We start from the raw sequence: 20901 nt of genomic DNA, 5'->3' as shown, positions 1-20901 counted from the left end.
CCGTTCACATGGTGACCGATGTCATAGCTGCCCACAGCTGTGAGACGTCACTCCTAATCCTGGGGTGGGTATCCATGGGGTTCCCAGTGCTGGGCAGAAGATTGGCCACCTGTCCAAAACCCGGAGCCACCCAAGGGTCACTCACTGCATGCATGTGAAAGGCCAAGGTTCACCCACCCAGCCCTCAGGATGCCACGGGGTAAACCGGCCAGTGCAGGGCCACGCGAAGCTGGGGGGCTCCACCCGGGCAGAGGGCCACCACGCACCCCAACCTCGGCGAAAGTGCAACAATCCGAAGCAGGCCACAGGGCACATCCCCGCAGTGACCAAACAGAGGGCAGCCACACCCCAGGGGAGAGGCCGGGTGGGGTGCCCAGGGCTCAGCCGTCCCAGTCCAACGCCTCGGCCCCCGGTTCGCGCCGACGCGGCGGGCAGCGCATCGCCGAGCGGGTCGTCGCCGCCGAGCCGCGCAAGGGCAAGGGGGCGTCCTCGGGGCGGCGCGACGGGCGTCGCAAGGGACCCTGCACGCCCAAGCCGGCGCCCAAGGCCCCCGACATGGCCCGGGGCGGCAGTCACAACTGGAGCTCGGGGGAGTCGGACGGGCAGCCCGAGGAGGAGCCGGCGCCCGAGGACAGCGGGTGAGCGCTCGTGGTGGTGGTGGTGGTGGTGGTGGTGGGGAGATAGGGGAGGTCGGGGGTGGGGGAGCCCGGCTGCTGCCCCGAGGACCCAGGGGTGGGGGGGGGGTTGGTGGGCACCGCCCGGAACCTCCGCGAAGGTTCTGGGCCTTCGTGGCGTCACTGTCTCCGCGCGGAACCTTCCGCCCGCGCGCGCCCAATAAAACCCCGCGGCGGAGGAGCCGGCGGCCGAGTGTGCGCGGCCGAGTGTGCGCGCCCGCGGTGCGGAGGTCGGCCCGGAGCGCGCGGGAGGAAGTCGCAAACCCCCCCCTCCACCCCGGCGGCCCCCCATCACCCCCCCCATCACCCACCCACCCGGAGCGGCGGCCGTGGCCGTGGCCGTGGCCGTGACGCGCGCGCCGGCGGCGGCGGCGGCGGCGGGGGGCGCGGGCCCAGGTGGGGTGGGTGGGTGGGTCGGTGGGGAGGGGGGGCGTCCGGGACGCCGCGCGCTGACCCGCCCCGCCCTGCAGAGACAAGATGGTGAAGGAGACCGAGTATTATGACATCCTGGGGGTGAAGCCCAGCGCCTCCCCGGAGGAGATCAAGAAGGCCTATCGCAAGCTGGCACTCAAGTACCACCCGGATAAGAACCCGGATGAGGGCGAGAAGGTGCGGGGCGGCGGCGCGGGCTGTGAGCGAGGGTGTTTTTCGGGAGTGTGTGGGGGGGGGATCGGGAGGGAGGCTGGGGTCGCGGGCAACTTTAGTTATCTCCCCCAACCCCCACCCCCGGGCTGAATTGATTGCAAGGTTTCCTTGGAGAGGCTGGGACACCTGAAGCGGGGGCCCGGAGAGAGGTGGCCGGTGGAGGGCACTTGTCCGAAACCCCAGTTCACCCCCAGATGCGGCTGGTGAGGGAGAGGGGGGAGTGTCCAGGGGGACCCACATCCAGAGCCCCTGCGCAGTCCAGTCATGCCTCCATCCACTCGACAAGTGTTTAATGGAGCCCCTACCTACCGATTGCGCCCCAAACGGAGGAGGCACCGGAGTTGATCTGTGGCAACCCAGTTTTCACAGTTTTTATTGGCATTCCTCTGGGAGAGGCAGCCAGCAAAACGGAAAAACCATGGCACGCCTGACCAGAAGTTGTACACACTTGGTGGGCATTGCTGGTATCGAATTACTTTTTTTTTTTTTTTTGCTTATGTTTTCTTGTTTTTGCATCAACCTCCCAAAGATATATTTCTGTAATCTGAGCTGTACCGTCGCCCTCATTTGACAGGGTAGCTGAATGGATTTGATCTGTGATACAGTTTGCAGACATTTATTTGGTATTAGGCAGGGACACAGGTCTGTAACCTGACACATCTGTTTCTAATGTGTACTCCAGGCTTCTGTGACAAATGACCCATTATAGATCCTTAAGTACCAAGGACAGGCTGATAATGCTCCATGGTTCTAAATTAAACTTTTCCACCTTATTTACAGAAACACACTTTCTGCTTTATTTATTTATTTATTTATTTATTTATTTATTTGTCTCCAAGGAGGACATGACCCATCGGAATAGGTGACTTGGAAGGGAAGCTTGTTAGCCATCCTCTTCCTCCCTTCATGCCTTGCCATTTTCTAGGCAGATTTTGGATGTGCTAAATGAGTCTTGGGAGGTGGGGCTATGGCAAGAGCTGATAGCAATGACACTTGCACCACTTTTGAAGCCACCGCTCGCCCGGGTCTAGCATTTAGACCTGTGGAAACCACACGCGGATCAAAATACCTGTCTGCATTAGTAATTCCAAGCTGGAGCCGGCAAGCTACTTAAGGAAGGTTGGCCGGGGTGGCAGCAATGATAGAATATTTATATTTAGCCACATGTGCTGAATCGTGGCTGTCACAAGTTTAAAAATGCTTCCCTGTAAGACCATTATACCCATTTGTGTTCTCTCTCATCTATATTTAGGTGGCTTACTGTAGCTTTTAAAGTTACGGGCTTTTCTGCATGGTGTTGGTGATTCATAGACATGCTCCCTCAGTTTCATGTCATTTACTGCTGTCAGACTGTCCTTTAGGGAGAGCTTCTGGTCTTCTAATTTTATGTTTCAGCAGTCTGGCTACCAGCAAGTTGGGGGAAAGCCTTCCATCTTGCCTCAGGTCTCATAGCACTCACCAAGAGGAAGTTCAAGGCTGTCTAGTTACTAGTTAAGATGAGTGAGCTTTTGATGTCCACAAGCTTTCACCCTCTGTACGCCCCTCTGGGTAGGTTGTTTGCCCTTTATGTTAAAACTATTTAGAGCCAGATACCCAAGTTAAGTGCTATATGGGGAGGGGGGAGATCTGTGATATGCCCATTGGCAGGAAGACTTTGACTTCCCTACTTTTTCATTCTCTGCTAAGACATTTTCTCAGTGTCTGCCTCTGAGTATACACTGACTCAGTGGCCCTGTGCTCTTCCTGCTTGTGATGGTGTTACTGGTCTCATACCTGCTCCACTTAGGGGTGCCCTGTGTCTAGCTGGTCTGTGAGGTGCTAGAGTGTTTGTGGGCTGGCTGAGTGAATAATAATATCATAAGAAGAAATGTTCTTCAAAAACGTCCACGTGCGAGGAGATCACCTCCATAGGCGTGGGTTGGAAGGAAAGGAAAAGGGAAGGGCGGCTGGGGACCCCATTTATACAAACTGCTGTGAATTTTCCCAGAGAAGCCTCATTCATTAGTTCGTTCATTCATTCACTCACCAAATACTTCCTGTTGTGGTCCTACAGTTCTCTATGCATACTAATACGCAGGCCTTTTCTGGTTTGTGTAGTCTGTGTAGTTCTGGTCTACTTTACCTGCCACAGGTGGCACTGTTTTACTTGTTTATTTTATTTTATTTTTTTTTTCACCTAAGTTGGTCACTGTATTCATGTCTCCTTCAAAAATAGACTGAGCCAGTTTTTTTCCCCCCACCTTGCCCTAGGACAACTGAGAAGGCCACTGGGGCGTTGCTCTTTGTTTCTTTGCTCTGTTGTCCTGGGTTGCTAAGCGTTGGCCCTGCGTGGAGTCTGTGCCGCTTCTAGCCACAGTTGGGGTTTGTTTTTTGGCAAGACACAGGGAGGCAGGTCAGCAAAATAGTCCCCCTCCGAGCAGTGATAGGCGCATTCTTGGCTGCGCATTAAGATGCGCTTGGTCTTTTGGACAAGTTCTTTGCAACTTTTAGTTTGAACAACAGCTTTTTAGGGTAAAAAAAAAAAAAAAAAATCCTACCAGATTTTTCTAACAGTGCCAAAAGTTTCAGAATAGAGGAAAACCCACCAAGAACATACCATACACACCCACGTGCCTCTCCAATCTGAGAGTGACCATATGTGGTCACTCTGGTACGTGGTGGGGGGTGGGCAACGCTCGTCTTGTCTTTTTCCTTGTGTTTTCTTGCTTTGAGACAGGATCTAACCCTGTAGCCTATGTTGGCCTCAAACTCACAGTTCTGCTTCAGCCTCTTAGGTGCTGGGATGACAGGTGGGATCTGACTTTTTTTTTCTCTTTCTTTTTTATTTATTTTTCTATTTTGATTTTTCGAGGTAAGATCACACGTCCAGCCCAGGCTGAACTGGAATTCACTGTGTAGTCTCAGGCTGACCTCGAACTCACAGTGATCCTCCTCCCTCTGCCTTCTGAGTGCTGGGATTAAAGGCGTGCGCCACCACGCCTGGGTATGATTCAGTTTTTGAAGAGGTGTTGGTATGTGGTACGTATTTATTTGCAGAAATGTGAGAACTAATGTATCAAAAGGTCTTTGTGCCTTGTATATGGTACTGATGGCCTTATGAGATTTCAGCATAGCTTGTAAAGTTATAATTATTAGCTATGGTTTATTAGTTATTGTTCTTGGTCAAGAGTCCACGGAACATGGAGTGACCTGGCATCTCTATCGATTCCAATATTTATGTCTTCATACACACACACACATACACACACATTATATAGACCCTACTTTGAAAAACATATAATCATATATAATATAATAATACATATTATATATATATTTTTCGAAGTAGGGTCTTACTGTAGCCCAAGCTGACCTGGAATTCACTATGGAGTTTCATGGTGGCCTTGAACTCATGGCAATCCTTCTACCTTTGCCTCCCAAATGCTGGAACTAAAGGCAGGAACCACCACTTCAGCACTTTTTGTGTGTGTTTGTTTTGTTTTTTTGAGATAGGGTCTCTCTCTAGTCCGGGCTGACCTGGAGTTCACTATGTAGTCTCAGGCTGGCGTCAAACTCCTAGTGATCTTCCTCCCTTTGCCTTCTGAGTGCTGGGGTTGAAGGTGTGAGCCACTACACCTGGCACTTTTTAAAAATAAATATTTTTATTTATTTACTTGCAAGCAGAGAGAGATAGAAGAGAGACAAAAACGAGAGGGGGTGGGGAGGGAGGGAGAGAATAGACATACCATTCATGCAGATGAATTCCAGATATATGTACCAGTGCGCATCTGGCTTAATGTGGGTACTGGGCAGTTGAACCCCAGTCATGAGGCTTTTCAGGCAAGCTCCTTAAACCACTGAGCCAGCCCCAGAATACTTTTTTTTTTTTCCCTCCCTCTTGTGCAGTTCCTGGAGCCGCAGCAGTGCGAGATAGTTATGTATACATCTTTCCCTGAAACTAAAGGTCTCTGTAGGGCCAAGAGCCATCCTCATTTATTCATCTCTGAATTCCCAGAATTGAGCTGTTCATTTCACAAATATTTACCAAGTCTTGTCCACCCGGCAGACACAGTTGCAGGCTCAGGGATGCCCTTGTGGGCCAAGCTGACAAAATTCCCCATCTTCATGGGGCTTGTGTTGTGGCGGAGGCGTGGCGTGGTAGAAGACCATGCACCGGGGGAGGGCCGGGAGCCTCTGGGTGGTGGTGGGGTGGGCCTGCGTTGGAAAGCTAGGGTGTGGGCTCCCTGAGAAGGAGGGCTTTCAGTGAAGGCTTGAAAGAGGAGGGAGGCTGTGCTCCTAAGTGGCAGTGCTCAGGAAGTACAAGGAGACTGAAGCAGATGGGAACAGGGGGAGGCTGAGGACCGTTGAGCTTGAGGCTAGTCTAGGCCTAACCGTGTTTCCAAAGAAAGAAAGAGAAAGGAAGGGAGGGAAGAAAAAAAGGAGAAATATTACGGAAGGTAATACAGCCTGAGTTCAATTCCCCAGTACCCATGTAAAGGAAGGGTGACAGCTCACAGGTTTGGTGGGGAACAGTGAGGAGGTCATTGTAGTGGTCCAGGTAACCTCAGCCAATACAGACAATGGCAACAGGAAGGAAGGATGGAATTAGCATGTTCTAGTATCCTGATTTTATTTTAGAGATGTCCAAATACTTAAAAGAGACTGGGACGAGGCACACTGGCATATTTTCCACCTGACCTCACCTTTTACAGATCAGTTGCCACACACACTCTGTCATCTCTTAGCATGACCAGTGCTGTTTGCTAAGGCTTTTGAGAGTGGAACGTGTCCGTCGTAGAACCGTTCAGTGCTCGGTGGTTTAACGCATTTTCCCTGGGAACAAGGACGTCCGTGTAGGTAATCATGGTACAGTTATCAGACACAAGAATTGTTGTTTTTTAGGTAGACCCGCACTAGCCCAGGCTGACCTGGAGCTCTTCTGTTGTCCCAGGCTGGCCTCGAACTCACAGTGATCCTCCTACCAGATGTAAGAATTTTCACATTGAAAAACTAAATTTGTATTTCCCACTTGTTCCAATCATGTCATTTATAAACGTCCCCCTTTCTTTTAACCTATTCAGGATACACTCCAATCACCCATTGCGTTTAGTTTTACTATCTTTTTTGGGGGGGGGATCTTTATTTATTGCAATGGCCTGTAGCCATTGCAAACAAACTGCAGATGCATGTACTACCTCGTCCATCTGCTTATGCAGGTCCTGGAGAATCGAACCTGAGTCCTTTGGCTTTGCAGGCAAATGCCTTAACTGCTAAATCATCTGTCCATCCCAGTTTTACTGTCTTTTAGATTTGCAGAATGCCTCTTACTTAGTCTGGCTTTTCTGTTTTGTTTTGGTTTGTTTCTCTCGTAATTGGATTCTGAGCAGGTGTGCATACATAGGTAGCGCGTCTGTCTCCAGGTGCCGGAGACACAGAGCAAACACAGCGCTGCCAGGGTTTGTTGGCAGGAGGAACTCCAGGCTGGTAACGGAGATACAGAGGGGACTGTGGGCAGGGCGGGCAGGACTCGGGGAAGAGCAGGAGTACAGGTCCGCACGCGGTACCTGACACGCCGGCTGGTGCTCCCAGATGCCTGTAGTTGAATTTCACACTTGTAAGCTAGTCAAGTGACTCCTGTGAGCTAGAAACCATAGGAGCACCTAGAGTCCTGAGTGGTGCCTAGTTACCACTGAGCCTCCACTGCACTCTGTAGCTTCCCGTCTGCTGCAAACAAAGTGCTTTCTGACTGTGTCCTCACAATGTCCCCACCACCAGCCCCTTGGTATGTGCCTTGTGCATCTCACTTTATTTTGTTTGTTTGACGTAGGTTCTCACCCTAGCCCAGGCTGACCTGGAACTCACTATGTCGTCTCAGGGTGGCCTTGAACTCTCGGTGATCCTCCTACCTCCGCCTCCTGAGTGCTGGGACTCAAGGCGTGTGCCCCCACGCCTGGCTTTTTAAAATATTATTTATTTATTTATTTGAGACCGAGAAAGAGAGGAAGTGTATGTGGAGTGGGGGCCACACCAGGACCTCCTGCCACTGCAAAGGAACTCCAGACACATGTGTCGCTTTGTGTGTCTGGCTTTACATGGGTACTGGGGAATTGAACTCAGGCTGTCAGGCTTTATAAGCAAGAGCCTTTAACTGCTGAGCCATCTCTCCAGACATGCTGTCAATACAGAAAGTGTTGGGCACTAGCTGGGCAGCTTGAGGGGCTGGTGCGTGACCCTTCTGTCACGGTGTTTCATTTGGATGGTAGGCTTGCTTAAGAGAACAACTCATACCTCTCCATGCCTCTTTTACAATCTTTCTTTCTTTTTCTTTTTAAAGTTTAAACTTATATCCCAGGCATATGAAGTACTTTCAGATCCAAAGAAAAGGGACATTTATGACCAAGGCGGAGAACAAGCAATTAAAGAAGGAGGCTCTGGCAGCCCCGGCTTCTCCTCACCCATGGACATCTTTGACATGTTCTTTGGTGGTGGAGGACGGATGGCTAGAGAGAGAAGAGGTAAATATTTTTTAAAGAAATGTAAGCAATGGTTATGTTACCACAATTGTACATGTTGCTGGGTTCAGGATGGATCATGTTTTGTTATTGTTTCTGTTTGAGGCAGGGTCTCGCGCTAGCCTAGGCTGACCTGGATTTTCTATATAGTCTCAGGCTGGCCTCGAACTCACAGTGATCATCCTACCTCTGCCTCCGGAGTGCTGGGATCAAAGGCGTGCACCACGATGCCTGGCTTGAGATGGATCATGCTTTCAAAGGGGTGTGATTGTTATGTTTGGGGATCAAGTTAAAGAGTTCACTATTTGTTAGTAACTCAGGCTGCTGGGATCTCTTGTACATCTTATATCAGACACCTCACATAAAGGACTGGATGGGACTGTGGACAGGCTAGAAGGTCAGCTGGGTGAGGTGGCACACCTGTAATTTCAGTCCCCTTGAGTTTGGGGAGGGAGGATGCTAAGTTCCATGCCAACCTGAGATGTGTAGTGGTACCTGGTCTCAAAGCAGGCAAACAGATGAAGGAAAGAGTAAGCTTAAATTCTTCTTGCTGTCTCCTGCTGTGTGGGATTGGGCACCATGATGTTGTAAGGGACAGAAGTGGCACCTCTCCGCTAAGTGAAGCCTCTACCAAGAATGCTTCTCTCCTCCCCGTCTGCCCTCCGCCCTGGCTCTTGGTCCCCTACCTGCGCCAGGGCCTGCAGGCCCTCTCATTATCCTGGCTGGGACCCTGCTGTTCAGGGCAGCCGCATCTCAGCCAGTGTGGGATTTTTCTGAGTAACAAAATTCAACTCTTTCTGTTTTAAAATCTTTATAAAATAAATGACCTGCCTTTTTGTTTTTAAAGAAGGCATTATGGTGTAGATTAATAGCCTTATTCCCACGAGGTGAATAAGGAATTTTTTTTTTTCCCCCTGAATGGTCCCAGGCTTCTGATTTTGAGTTCTGGGATTTGCTTCCCCCATCCTCCTCCCTTTCTTCCCATCTCTTTTTTGTTGTTAGGGTTTTTGGTTGGTTTTTTTTTTTTGTTTTGTTTTGTTTTTCCCTAAGATAGGGTCTTGCTGTAGCCCAGGCTGACCTGGAATTCACTAGGTAGCCTTAGGGTGGCCTCGAACTCATGGTGATCCTCCTACCTCTGCCTCCCGAGTGCGGATTAAAGGCATGCGCCACCACGCCTGGCCCATATTTAGGGTTTTAGAAAATATTTTTATTTTCAAGGCCAGGGGAGAGGGGGATGGGAGGGAGAGGGGAAGACAGTGGGTAGGTTGGCCTCTTGAAGCTGCAGAAAAACTCCAGGTGCAAGTGCACTTTATATATCTGGCTTTATGTGGGCACTAGGGGACTGAACAAAGGCCAGTAGGCTCTGCAAGTAAGTGCCTTTAACCACTGAGCCATCTCTCCAGCCCCTCCTTCTCTCTCTCTTTTTTTTAGATAGGGTTTTACTCTAGTCCAGGCTGACCTGGAATTAACTATGTGGTCTCAGGGTAGACTGAAACTCTCAGTGATCCTCCTCCCTCTGCCTCCTGGAGTACTGGGATTAAAGGCATGTGCCACCATGCCCAGCGCCCTCCTCTTTTGGAGACAGGTTGTCATACATCCCAGTCTGGCCTCCCAACTTTCTTTGTAGTTGGGAATGATCTTCATTTTCTGATCCTCCTTCCTTCACCTCCCAAATGCTGGTGTTACAGGTGTGTGGCACCCTGCCTGGTTTATGAGGTGCTAGGGACTGAACCCAGGGTTTCGTGCATGCTAGGCAAGCACTCTGCCCACTGAACTACGCCCCCAGCCTCAGTTTTCTACATCTCATCTGTTGCCAAACTGCCTGCTGTCATTTCTGAATCGTCTGTGACCGAGCCCCTCCCTGCCCATCAGTTCACTGCTGACGATCCACTCTGGATCCTAAGACCAGATGGATAGCCAAAGCTTGGTGCACTTCCAAATACAATCAGCTCTGCATGGGTTTTAAGAAGTATGGCTTTGGTCAACGAGAAGCCCCTGGGTAAACATATTTGCTCTCACATTATAATTGACTTTGAGCTTTAGAAAGCTTGGGTGTCAATCCTGCGAACGCAACATCCTGAAAATCACAACATGCTTATAAGGGGAAGATTCCCATCCCTGCCCTCTGGGTGCGCTGCCAAAATTGTGGGTATTCTCTTGCTGTCTTCAGAGGAAAAACCTCACACCCTTAATTAAGTCATCTCTCAAAGCTGACAGCCAGTAAAACAGGACACCTTGTCCCAGTGACTGCAGAAATGCTGGGGCAACAGAGAAGGTCTCGATGCTGTCAGTCCTCCTGAGTGGGCACATCGCCAGTGCAGCGACTACCACCCTGAGGACTAAAGACAGAAGCCAGACTTGGCCATAGGGGAGGAAAGAGCCCCCACGTGGCTGTAGGCCACAGCAGGGCTCAGAAAGTGAAAAGCCAGGCACCCAAGGAAGAGATTCAATGAGAGGGCCAGACCAGATGCCACGTCATCTGAGGGAAGGAAGGGCTTCCGTCATAGTTTCACCGGTGAACTGCCTTCAGGTCTCAGCGGTCTCCCTGCCCCCAGAAATGAAGGCAGACAGTCTTTTTGTTGACCACTATCAGTGATCGCATAACTAGCTCATGGCTAGGCAAATGTTAGTTCTCTGTTTTGGCAGGGGCAGTAGGATGGACTGGTGTAATGGAAGAACTGCTTCTCTGGGAGGGGGGTGAAGGGCCCAGGACTGAGCTTTGATTCTCCTTATGGGGACTCAATAAGGGTCATGTGGGTGGTATGTAATACAGTAGAATATTTAAGATATTACTAACTGGCTGCTTCTTCCTACCCTGGTAAGGCAAGAATGTTGTACACCAGTTGTCTGTAACTCTGGAAGACTTATATAATGGAGTCACAAAGAAATTGGCCCTCCAGAAGAATGTAATTTGTGAGAAATGCGAAGGTAAAACTTTATTTTTGAATGGCTGTCACAGCTCTGATCCCTTAGATCTGGAAACAGGCAGAGTCCTTTCTGTTGCCCAGTGCAAAGAAAAGTAATTGATCCTTTTGAATGTGAGGTGCAGGCAGTTTGCAAACAGGTAGCCCGAAAGTCAGGCGTTTGTACATACGTTTACTATGTTAACAGTCATTTGAAAAGCTTCAAAATCAAGACAGTTGGGGTGACGTGGGAGTGGGTGGTTTGTGTGCCGGGACACAGCAGGGACTGCCAGCTTTGTGGACCTTGCAGCACGGCACACAGAGGAGTCAGGTGTGCTGTGTCCCTCTGAGGCCTTATTTGCATAATGTAATTAAATACAGTTTCAAGATCTGTGTTTTCAAGAAGTCAGGTCTGGTGACTTCAGGATACACGTCGTTCCCCAGAGAACTGGCTGAGCTGTGCAGCCGCCCCCATGTGTGCTAGAGCTTCACAGTCCCCCAGCTTCTCACGTACCTGTGAGCGTGAGTGCTTTGCACCCCAACAGTGCATTTAACAAAGCTAGAGTAATACATTTGGGGTAATGCATCTCCCAACATAATTGTTTGAGGCCATGTTCAACATCTAGATATGATCTGCCCTTCTACACTGCTTTCCATGTTCGTAAATAGAATTCCAGCCCCAGTGTCCAGCGTGATCCCTTAGTCGCGTTCTGCCTGGCCAGGGAAGAACACAGCGCTCTCATTTTCCCGATGTCCCTCCCCTCTGCAGGCATTGGTGGGAAGAAGGGATCCGTGGAGAAGTGCCCACTGTGCAAGGGGCGGGGCATGCAGATCCACATCCAGCAGATCGGGCCTGGCATGGTGCAGCAGATCCAGACGGTGTGCATCGAGTGCAAGGGCCAGGGTGAGCGCATCAACCCCAAGGACCGCTGCGAAGAATGCAGCGGCGCCAAGGTGATCCGGGAGAAGAAGATCATCGAGGTGCACGTGGAGAAAGGTGAGGCTGCGGGCGGGAAGCGGACCGCGGTCCCTGCTAATGGCGCCCCCGGGTGGGTGTCAGACATACACTTAAAAGGACCATGGCTGCCAGCAGCCCTTTTTCTTACTAGGGCCTCTTCCCATGACCTTTCCCGGCCTTGCTTAGTCGCCCACCGTTTCCTGCTGAGGTCTACACCCTTAGGGTTCACAACCTTTTCAAGGTTTTCTAATGCTCTGAAGGGTCTTGACCTCAGTTTTGCTCAGTTGCTCTTTTCCAGCCACCCTTCAGAATCTTCTGGAATATCTTGTCCTTACAGCTTCGATTGCTCACGGGCTGTCAGAGCTTGGTCAAGTCTCTGCACCAGCATGTTCCTTTCCCCACGTTTCCCTCCTGCAGTTGTCTGGCCATCATTTTAATATCACTCCCAGCTATTTTCCAAATACCCAAATATATCCTGTGGGTTTCTGATAGCACATATGCCATAGGTCAGATGAAACCAAGATGAGACCAAAATTTAAAGAATCAATAACCAAACCAAAACAGGTGTTGTGAGAAGACTTCTCGTTTAAGCACACCTTCCCTCTGCTTGTGTGCACACCAGCATGCTAGAAAGGAACGCACCTGGGCTGAGCTTTCCCCTTCACGCCCAGGAGCCAGGGAACCCAGCCTGCACCAGGAAGTGGGTGATGACCTCACCAGACTGGCTTCAGTGTCACACCTCAGCTCCTGGGGCTGACGAGTGTGGCCTGGCCACATGTGGGGCCTGATTTGCTCTCCCAGCTGTGCCCTGCACAGGGCCACTGGTGGAAGTGAAACGTCATTTTTCAGTGACAGTGCCAGCACCACCTCTCCCTGTGGCCATGTGAGGTTGGGAGGCTTAATGTATGAAGAACCCCCCCCCCCCCAGACCTCCAAGTCCCATCCCTAAAAGCTCTGGGAAGCTCTGGCTGTTGTGAGGAATGGCTAATCAGAAAGGGGTGATGTTTCATAGGTATGAAGGATGGGCAAAAGATACTATTTCATGGAGAAGGAGATCAGGAGCCTGAGCTGGAGCCTGGCGATGTCATAATTGTGCTTGATCAGAAGGATCATAGTGTCTTTCAGAGACGAGGCCATGACTTGATCATGAAAATGAAAATTCAGCTTTCTGAAGCTCTTTGTGGCTTCAAGAAGACAATAAATACACTGGATGACCGTGTCCTCATTATTACATCCAAATCAGGTAACGCTCTGCTCTTCCTGTTCTGCACGCTGGCCTCGTTCTCCTCCACACGTCAGCCTGCTTGCACGTTTTGTTCTTTATATAAGGTATTATGACTTGATAGTCTCTCAATGACAGTCATCTCGGATGACTGGAGAATCTTACAAGTTTCTTAACCATTCTCCTAGAGTGGGAGGAGGAGCCTCAAATAGGCACCTTGCAGGTCTGAAATTCTAGCTGAAATCTTCTAATTAAACTTAAAAAGCCGGGTGTGGTGGCACACATCCTTTAATCCCAGCGCTCAGGAGGCAGAGGTGGGATCACTGTGAGTTCAAGGCCACCCTGAGATTATACAGTGCATTCCAGGTCAGCCTGAGCTACCTCAAAAAAACAAAACCAAAGGAACCAACAAACCCAATCAACAACAACAAAAAAACCCTTAAGCTTGCAAACCTGCTGTATATAGGAACACAGATGGCAGCAGGGGCTGATTAGTCCACATCTTCCTCTTGCTTCTGTCTCTTACACATGAGAATAGACTTTAAAATGGACTTTTCCTGGGGGGCAGCGTCATTGGCTGTGAGCATGTCCTTGGAAGGTTCCACAAGGACTGTCTGTACACAGGAGCTGCCTCTATGCTGCTGAAAAAGGGCGCCCAGGGGCTGGGTTCAGCCTGACCCCTGCACAGGCACCGGGCTCTCAGCACCCGGGAAGGTTCATGTTCACTGAGGCCACGTGTGCCTAGAGCACTTGCTTAGAAGGGACAGAGCTGGGCAGAGGCTGGGCAGACCTTGACTTGGAGCTATTGTGAATAGCATGAAGGCCACCTGTGCCCAGCCAAGATGCGTGCACAGTGTGGAAGCAAAGTCACCCGGGTGTCCAGAGGTTCACACCAGCCACAAGCAGACTGCCTGTGGCCATCTAGAGACTAAGGGGTGGTGTCAGGGATGGGGAGCAGTAGCCGATTGATAGGTCTGTGCACCGCTATGGTGGCCCGTGATAAGTCAGTGGGGCGGGGACACCAGAGCTGCTCCCTCTCCCTGGCCACCTTCCTGGACCTTGACTTTCTGCCTCTGCCTATTTCTCTTCCTGTCTGTTCTCTTTCTGGTCTTGTTTCTTTCTCTGACAACCCTCCTTTCTTTGACTCCATCTGGTGCCTCCTCTGCCGGAGTTATTCTGAAAACAGTTTCTAAGCCTTGACCTTTTATGGTCTTTTGAAAAAAATTCAAATTTAAGAGTTGGGTATGGAGGTACATACTTAAAACCCCAATACTTATATGGCTGAAGCAAAATCAGAGGATTGCAAAATCAAGACTAGCTGGCTGTGGTGAAGCAAGTTCCTTTCAAAAGCATCTTTCTTTCTTCTTCTTTTTTTGAGATAGAGTCTTGCTCTAGCCCAGGCTGACCTGGAATCATTCACTATGTACTCTCAGGATATCCTCAAACTCATGGCAGTCCTCCTCCTCCTGCCTCCCTAGTCCTGACATTCAAGCCTGTGCCACCACACCTGGCTCAGAAACATCATTGAGTTGTAAAATGTACAAGGCTCACCCATGTATGAGCTGCCTATTAGCATCTCGCCCCATTTCTCAGCTGTGCTGTGTGCTCATACTTATCAAGGATTAGTGAGAAGTTCTGCAGTATGATGCAGAATTTGAGTGGAAAAAAAATTTTTTTTTGAGAAAGGGTCTCAACTCTAGCCCAGGCTAATCTTGGATCCATGGCGATCCTCCTACCTCTGTCTCCCAAGTGCTGGGATTAAAGGTGTGGCCCACCACGTTTTAAAAATTCAAACACCTTTCTTTAGGCTCCATTCCACAGGCCTGCCCAGGTGCCCAGCCCCTGCCCTCACTTGAAGCACTGTAGCTCACAGGAGGTCCCAGGCCACTGGTTGTGAACAGAGCCATGCCTGGTGGCTCCAGGCCTTCTTGAGCTGTCACAGCCCGTGCTCTGAGAGCTGGGGCTGGTAGCATCTGTGTGACTGATCTGGAAAAGCCCATCCTTGGCTAAGGGTGGACGATGTGAGGTCAGGTCAGCTTGGCCGTACTCCCTGGAGCAGGGCCCTGGGCAGCATGTGAGCTCAGCACTCCTGCCACCTCCCCCTGACCCCAGTCCACAGAACAGGGCAGCCAAGGATGGAAGTGAGGATCATGGGGAAGGAGATCCTGGGGGAGGGAAGTGCAAACCCTGTTTAAGTAGAAGGAAGGCAGTGAGGCCCTGGAAACCTGTTGATTTCAAGTGGTTTGTTCTTCTCACCTTTCTTCTTGTAGGTGTCTCCTTCTACTTTTTTTATTTATTTTTCTTTATTTGAAATAGAGAAATAGGCCGGGTGGGGGGGGCGGGGGGAGAAAGAAGGTGCACACCAGGGCCTCCAGCTGCTGCAAACGGAACTCCAGATGCATGTGCCCCCTTGTACATCTGGCTTATGTGGGTTCTGGGGAAATGAACCTGGGTCCTTTGGCTTTGCAGACAAGCACCTTAACCACTAAGCCCTTTCTTCAGCCCCTACTTTTACTTTAAAATATATTTTATTTCAGGGAGAGAGAGAGAATGGGTGCACCAGGGCCTTTAGCCAATGTAAATGAACTCCAGACACATATGCCACCTTGTGCATCTGGCTTACATAGGTTCTGCGGAATTGAATCTGAGTCCTTAGGCTTCACAAGCAAGCACCTTAACCTCTAAGCCACCTCTCCAGCCCACTTTTTTCTTTTTCTTTTCTTTTCTTTTTTTTTTTTTTTTTTTTTTTTTGGTTTTTTGAGGTAGGGTCTCACTCTGGCCCAGGCTGACCTGGAATTCACTATGTAGTCTCAAGGTGGCCTTGAACTCACGGTGATCCTCCTACCTCTGCCTCCCCAGTGCTGGGATTAAAGATGTGCACCACCACGCCTGGCCCACTTTTTAAAAACTTTTATTTGTTAGAGAAGGAGACAGACAGATAGAATGGGCATACCAGGGCCTTTAGCCACTGCAAACAAACTCCAGATGCATATGCCACCTTGTGCATTTGGCTTACGTGGGTCTTAGGGAATCGAACCTAGGTTCTTTAGCTTCTCAGAGAAGCACCTTAACCACTAAGCAATCTCTCCAGGTCCCTTCTCCCATTTTTGAGGCAGGCTGTTTCCCAAGCCTCTCGAACTTGCTGTGTAGCCGAGTACAACACTGGTCTTGCTCCTCCTGCCTGTGCCTTTCAAGTGCTAGGCTTACAGGCGAGAGCCATCGTGCCCGGTGTATGTGCTTCTGGGGCTGAAACAGGGCTCCATGCTAGGCAAGCACTCTGCCAGTGGAGCTACATCCGGGCCCCTTCCCTCCTCAGTTTGGCTTCTCCCCCCCCCCCCGCCCCTTTTACTTCCTCTTCCTTTCCCTCCACTGTTGGGCCACTTGCCTTGCCAGAACCCCTCAGCTCATGAGAGGTTAATGAAGTCACTTTGGAGCCACAACCTCTACCTGTTGGCAGAGGTGGTTGGGTTTTTCCCCCTCCTCCTAACCTGTGGTCTCTCGTACTTGGGCTCTGGGCTCTCAGCGAGTCAGGAGCAGAAGCATGGGCCACTGGCTTTGAGAAAAGCAAGAAAGGCCGCTTGGCAGAATCAGGACACACAAAGTGTTTCCAAAAAATCCACCAGGCTGGGCATGGTGGCACATGCCTTTAATCCCAGCACTTGGGAGGCAGAGGTAGGAGAGTTGCAATGAGTTCGAGGCCACCCTGAGACTCCATAGTGAATTCCAAGTTAGCCTGGGCTAGAGTGAGACCCTACCTCGAAAAACAAACAACAAAACTATCCACTCACAGCATGTAAAGCCCAGCAGCTCGGGCCTGTTCACCACCCACACAGGCAGTGACTGAGTCATCCTTGCCCTTAAATGACTTTAGCATAGAGGCATCGGCATACTGTAGTTTTCAGAGCCCACATGAGGGATTTAAATGCTTCTCTGAAAGATGCTGCTTTCTGTGTTGAGTACCCTCCTAGGGGAGAAACAGAAACTGCTGGATAAATCAGTGTTTACCTTCCTCTCCACCTCCTTTCCCATTTTTCTTCTCTTTGTATATTTTCCTTTTCTTTTTTTTCGAGGTAGGGTTTCACTCTAGCCCAGGCTGACCTGGAATTCACTATGGAGTCTCAAGGTGGCCTCGAACTCATGGTGATCCTTCTATCTCTGCCTCCCGAGTGCTGGGATTAAAGGCGTGCGCCACCACACCTGCCTCAGTTTCCTTTTCTTTTTTGTTATGCGGTGCTGGGGTTTGAACACGGAGTCTCCTAGGTGAGCTGTTTTACCACTAAGCCCTTTGTCTATTTTCTTGACTAAAGGGCACCTCTTCCATGCCTGGAGGGAAATACTGTTTTTAGTCTTGGGGAGAGCCTGGGAGCCTTGGGATCTGCACTTCTACAATGCCCTTTAAGGTCTTGCCAATGACAGAGTGAGTTGGTGCAGGTGGGGAGAGCATCCCAGCTCACCAGCCAATGAAGAGCAAGTACTTTGTAACCAAGAAAGGGGCTGCCTGGAGTCCCCTCCCCAGGAAGCTGGCTGTCACCTGAGGGGGGAGCTAGGGATCTTCTGAGAAGCCCCCTGTTTTGGTTTCTTTGAGGTAGGGTTTCACTCTAGCTCAGGCTGACCTGGAATTCACTATGTAGTCTCAGGGTGGCCTCGAACTCATGGCAGCCCTCCTACCTGTGCCTCCCGAGTGCTGGGATTAAAGGCGTGCGCCACCACGCCCGGCTGGGAAGCCTTGTGTTGCTCCAAGCTCTGCCTGAGTTTGTGAAGGGCACTTTGACCCCACTGTCATGGCATGGAGGCCAGCAGGCTCAGTTCCCTTGTACCAAGCCTTCCTGTGTCCCGGTGGCGGCCTCAGTGTGCTGTGTCTTTGACACACTGCTGGAGTCCAGAGCCTGGGCCAGAGTCCTAACCCATCGCTCACCCCGTGCCTGACAGCTATAGGGCTCACCTCCTTCAGCCCTTGCCAGAGTCACCTTGGTACCATCTAGAGGAGGTTGACTTCTTAAGGCCTCCTGTCTATCCCCTTTCATAAATGACATCTTCTCTGGCAGGTGAGGTGATAAAGCACGGGGACCTGAAATGTGTGCGCAACGAGGGGATGCCCATCTACAAAGCCCCCCTGGAAAAAGGGACTCTGATCATACAGTTTTTAGTAAGTGCACCATTCTCCCCTCCCCCCGTCTCTGTCTCTCTCTCTGTCTCTGTCTCTGTCTTTCTCTGTCTCTCTCTCTCTCTCTCTCGGGACATGCCTGAGCTGCAAGGGAAGACACACCACCACACCACACCACCTCCCTCTGTGCTCGCCCCTTGCAGGTCGTCTTCCCTGAAAAACACTGGCTTTCTCAGGAGAAGCTTCCTCAGCTGGAGGCCCTGCTGCCCCCTCGGCAGAAGGTGAGAGTCTCCGAAGACATGGAGCAGGTGGAGCTGAAGGAGTTCAACCCCAGCGAGCAGAACTGGCGCCAGCACCGGGAGGCCTACGAGGAGGAGGAGGACGGGCCCCGCGCGGGAGTGCAGTGCCAGACAGCCTGACGGGCGGCGCAGTAAGGCCTGCTGGACTAGCACGTGATGAATGTAACGTTGGCACAATGAAAATGGCATCACTTTACTGGCCTCGTGTTTGGGGTGTCCTGTGTATATGTTCAGCATTCTCCATTGCTGAGTGTCTTTTGGGTTTTCTTTTGTTTCTCTTCTGATTGTAATTTAAGTTATAGCTGATTTCTATTTAAATGTTTTAAGTTCACTCGCCTCTAGTCTGCATACGGAATCTGTTCATTTCTACCTGCAGAACACTGGAGATGCCAGTGCGGCCCCAGCACTTGGTGCTGCTAGTGGCTTTGCCTTGGTTCAGTTCCACGAAGCACGGCCCAGAGAGCCACACTTGGCCCCTAACCAACACCTGGGCACCAAGTCCGTGTCCTGGCCTGTCCCTAGTCTCTGGATTCTCTTCCCTCCGTCCTGTGGCAGAGCCATTGAGGCATGAACTCAGGTCTGCTACTGACATTTCTGAATTGAGATTCTAGAACCTCTTGAGGAATAAAAGCTCAGTGGAATGGACTTGGTGCCCCGTACCTGGTTCATACCGAGTGGGCTGCACTCATGAGCTGTCCTGCCCTCCTGCGTGCTTAGAGCGAGTTGTGGGTCTGCCTGTCTCTCCTGGAAGGTTTGAACTTTCCAAGCCCCGTAATGAGGACAAACCAGGGTTTGAAATGACAAGCTGATAAAAGCCATTTGCCTGTGACCCCACACTTTGGCTTTTGTGGTTTGGAAGCTTTTCTGTTGATAACCTTTGTAATGGTCTCCCACCCAAGTGCTTACTTGTTTAGAAGGTGAAACCCTTCCGTGTCCCAGGCAGCCTCAGGGCAAGAGCAGAGCCCAAGGGAGGACGCTGGGGGTTTGTCCCTACAGCACAGCCAGCCCCATGTCTCTGACTGGTGACCCTGGATGGCTTGAGGTCTAGAATGATATTAAAATTTCAGTATTTTCCACCTCATTCTCTGATTCAGCTCTTTTCCAAAGGACGTTCCTTACTGCCCCGGCCATCTTACAAAGGGCTTCTTGCTCAAGTGATACTGGGCGAGAATGGAACTAACCCAATTCTAGTTTTCATCAACTGCCACTGACAATGATAGCCCCCTTTGCAGGGGAGAGCTTACTCTACTCCTGGCAGCGACAGAGACCCTGCACCTTGAGTCAGGCTTACCTCAGTCTTTTAGCCATTATTGCTCATTTCTTCCCCACAAACGATGATTTAAAAAAAGAAAAAAGAAAGCAGCCCTGCCTTTTAGGCTGCTGGGTTAACTATTAGATCTTAACCTGTCAGATCCACCCACATTTGATCTTATAGCAGCTGAGAGTTTGACTCAGACCAAGGACTTCCCCTAGGAGTGTCAAAGGGCAGAAGAGACCCATGGCAGGTGGAACTCAAGGCTGGCTGGTTGGACCAGACTCCCCCAAAAACACTGCTGGCTAGTAGAATATAATTTGCTTAAAGTACAGAGAGCCCGCTTGTGCCTGCCTTAACCAAGGGTAGACTTCCAGCTGATTCTTCCAACTAAGCCCTTGTGAAAACCACTTCATACATGGACCACAGCTCCAGGGTGTTGTTTCCGTGCTGTGACTTTCTAATAAATTTCTGCTAGAGAACTACTGTTTAGTTGGTGATGGAACAAAATTTGTATCAGCTCCTCTTTCCTATGTAAGTAGACTCTGAAGGGTGTTGCTTAAACTTTTATTCCACCTGTACATCTGTCACCTTACAATTAAAGCTGAGCTGGTATGAGACAGCGGCTTTGCCTTTTCTTGCGCACTCGGGGGCTTGGCGCCAGCTTACGGTGGCTGATAAAAGGAACGTGTTCTCCACTGTCAGGGAGCTTCCCTCTTAGGGATGGGGTGAGTGCTGAGTGGGTGGTCACGGCTGTGAAGAGCTGGGGTAGTGGATAGGAGGATGAGGGCTCTGCAGAGATGCCGTCCCAGAAGCCCCTGCCTGGGGGAGGCCCAACCTGGCGGCGGCAGGATGAGCACACAAGGCAGGAGAGCCGACAGAAGACTGTGGTGGAGAGCGCGGTCTTGCTCTGAGGGGGACGGGGGCTTTGGAGGGAAAGAACATGGCTTGCGGGCTGGAGAGATGGCTTACTGGTTAAGGCACTTGCCTGCAAAAGCAGAGGACCCAGGTTCAATTCCCCCATCTGGAGCTTATTTGCCATGACTAGAGGCCCTGGTGTGCCCATTCTCTATCTGCCTCTTTCTCTCCCTCTCAAATAAATAGCCCGGTCTGGCAGTATTGAGTGTTGGCAATGGCTAAGGCAACACCAGCAGGTTAGACTTCTCTGAAATGAATAGGAGAAAAGTAGGGAGTGGCAGGAGCATTTAAAATATACCAAATAGTGCCAGGCATCATGGCACATTACCTTAATCCCAGCACTCGGGAGGCAGAGACAGGAGGACTGCCATGAGTTTGAGGCCACCCTGAGACTACGTAGTGAATTCCAGGTCAGCCTGAGCTAGAGACAGACCC

General features: G+C 50.7%; 1 protein-coding gene across 1 annotated transcript; it reads left to right on the top strand.

Moving 5' to 3' along the window:
- The first annotated feature begins 499 nt into the window (after nt 1-499).
- Nucleotides 500-20168, top strand: Dnaja4 (DnaJ heat shock protein family (Hsp40) member A4). The gene is made up of 8 exons (XM_004660435.2): nt 500-638; nt 1145-1283; nt 7633-7813; nt 10634-10738; nt 11483-11710; nt 12684-12914; nt 17939-18039; nt 18201-20168. Exons 1-8 carry the CDS (start codon nt 556-558, stop codon nt 18414-18416), a joined length of 1284 nt encoding a protein of 427 aa, XP_004660492.2. The 5' UTR covers nt 500-555; the 3' UTR covers nt 18417-20168.
- Nucleotides 20169-20901: the final 733 nt, after the last annotated feature.

This window comes from Jaculus jaculus, chromosome 10, assembly GCF_020740685.1.
Source record: "Jaculus jaculus isolate mJacJac1 chromosome 10, mJacJac1.mat.Y.cur, whole genome shotgun sequence".
Classification (NCBI taxonomy): Eukaryota; Metazoa; Chordata; class Mammalia; order Rodentia; family Dipodidae; genus Jaculus; species Jaculus jaculus.
The sequence above is the reverse complement of the archived record's forward strand: the minus strand, read 5'-3'. Positions and strand labels throughout refer to the sequence as shown.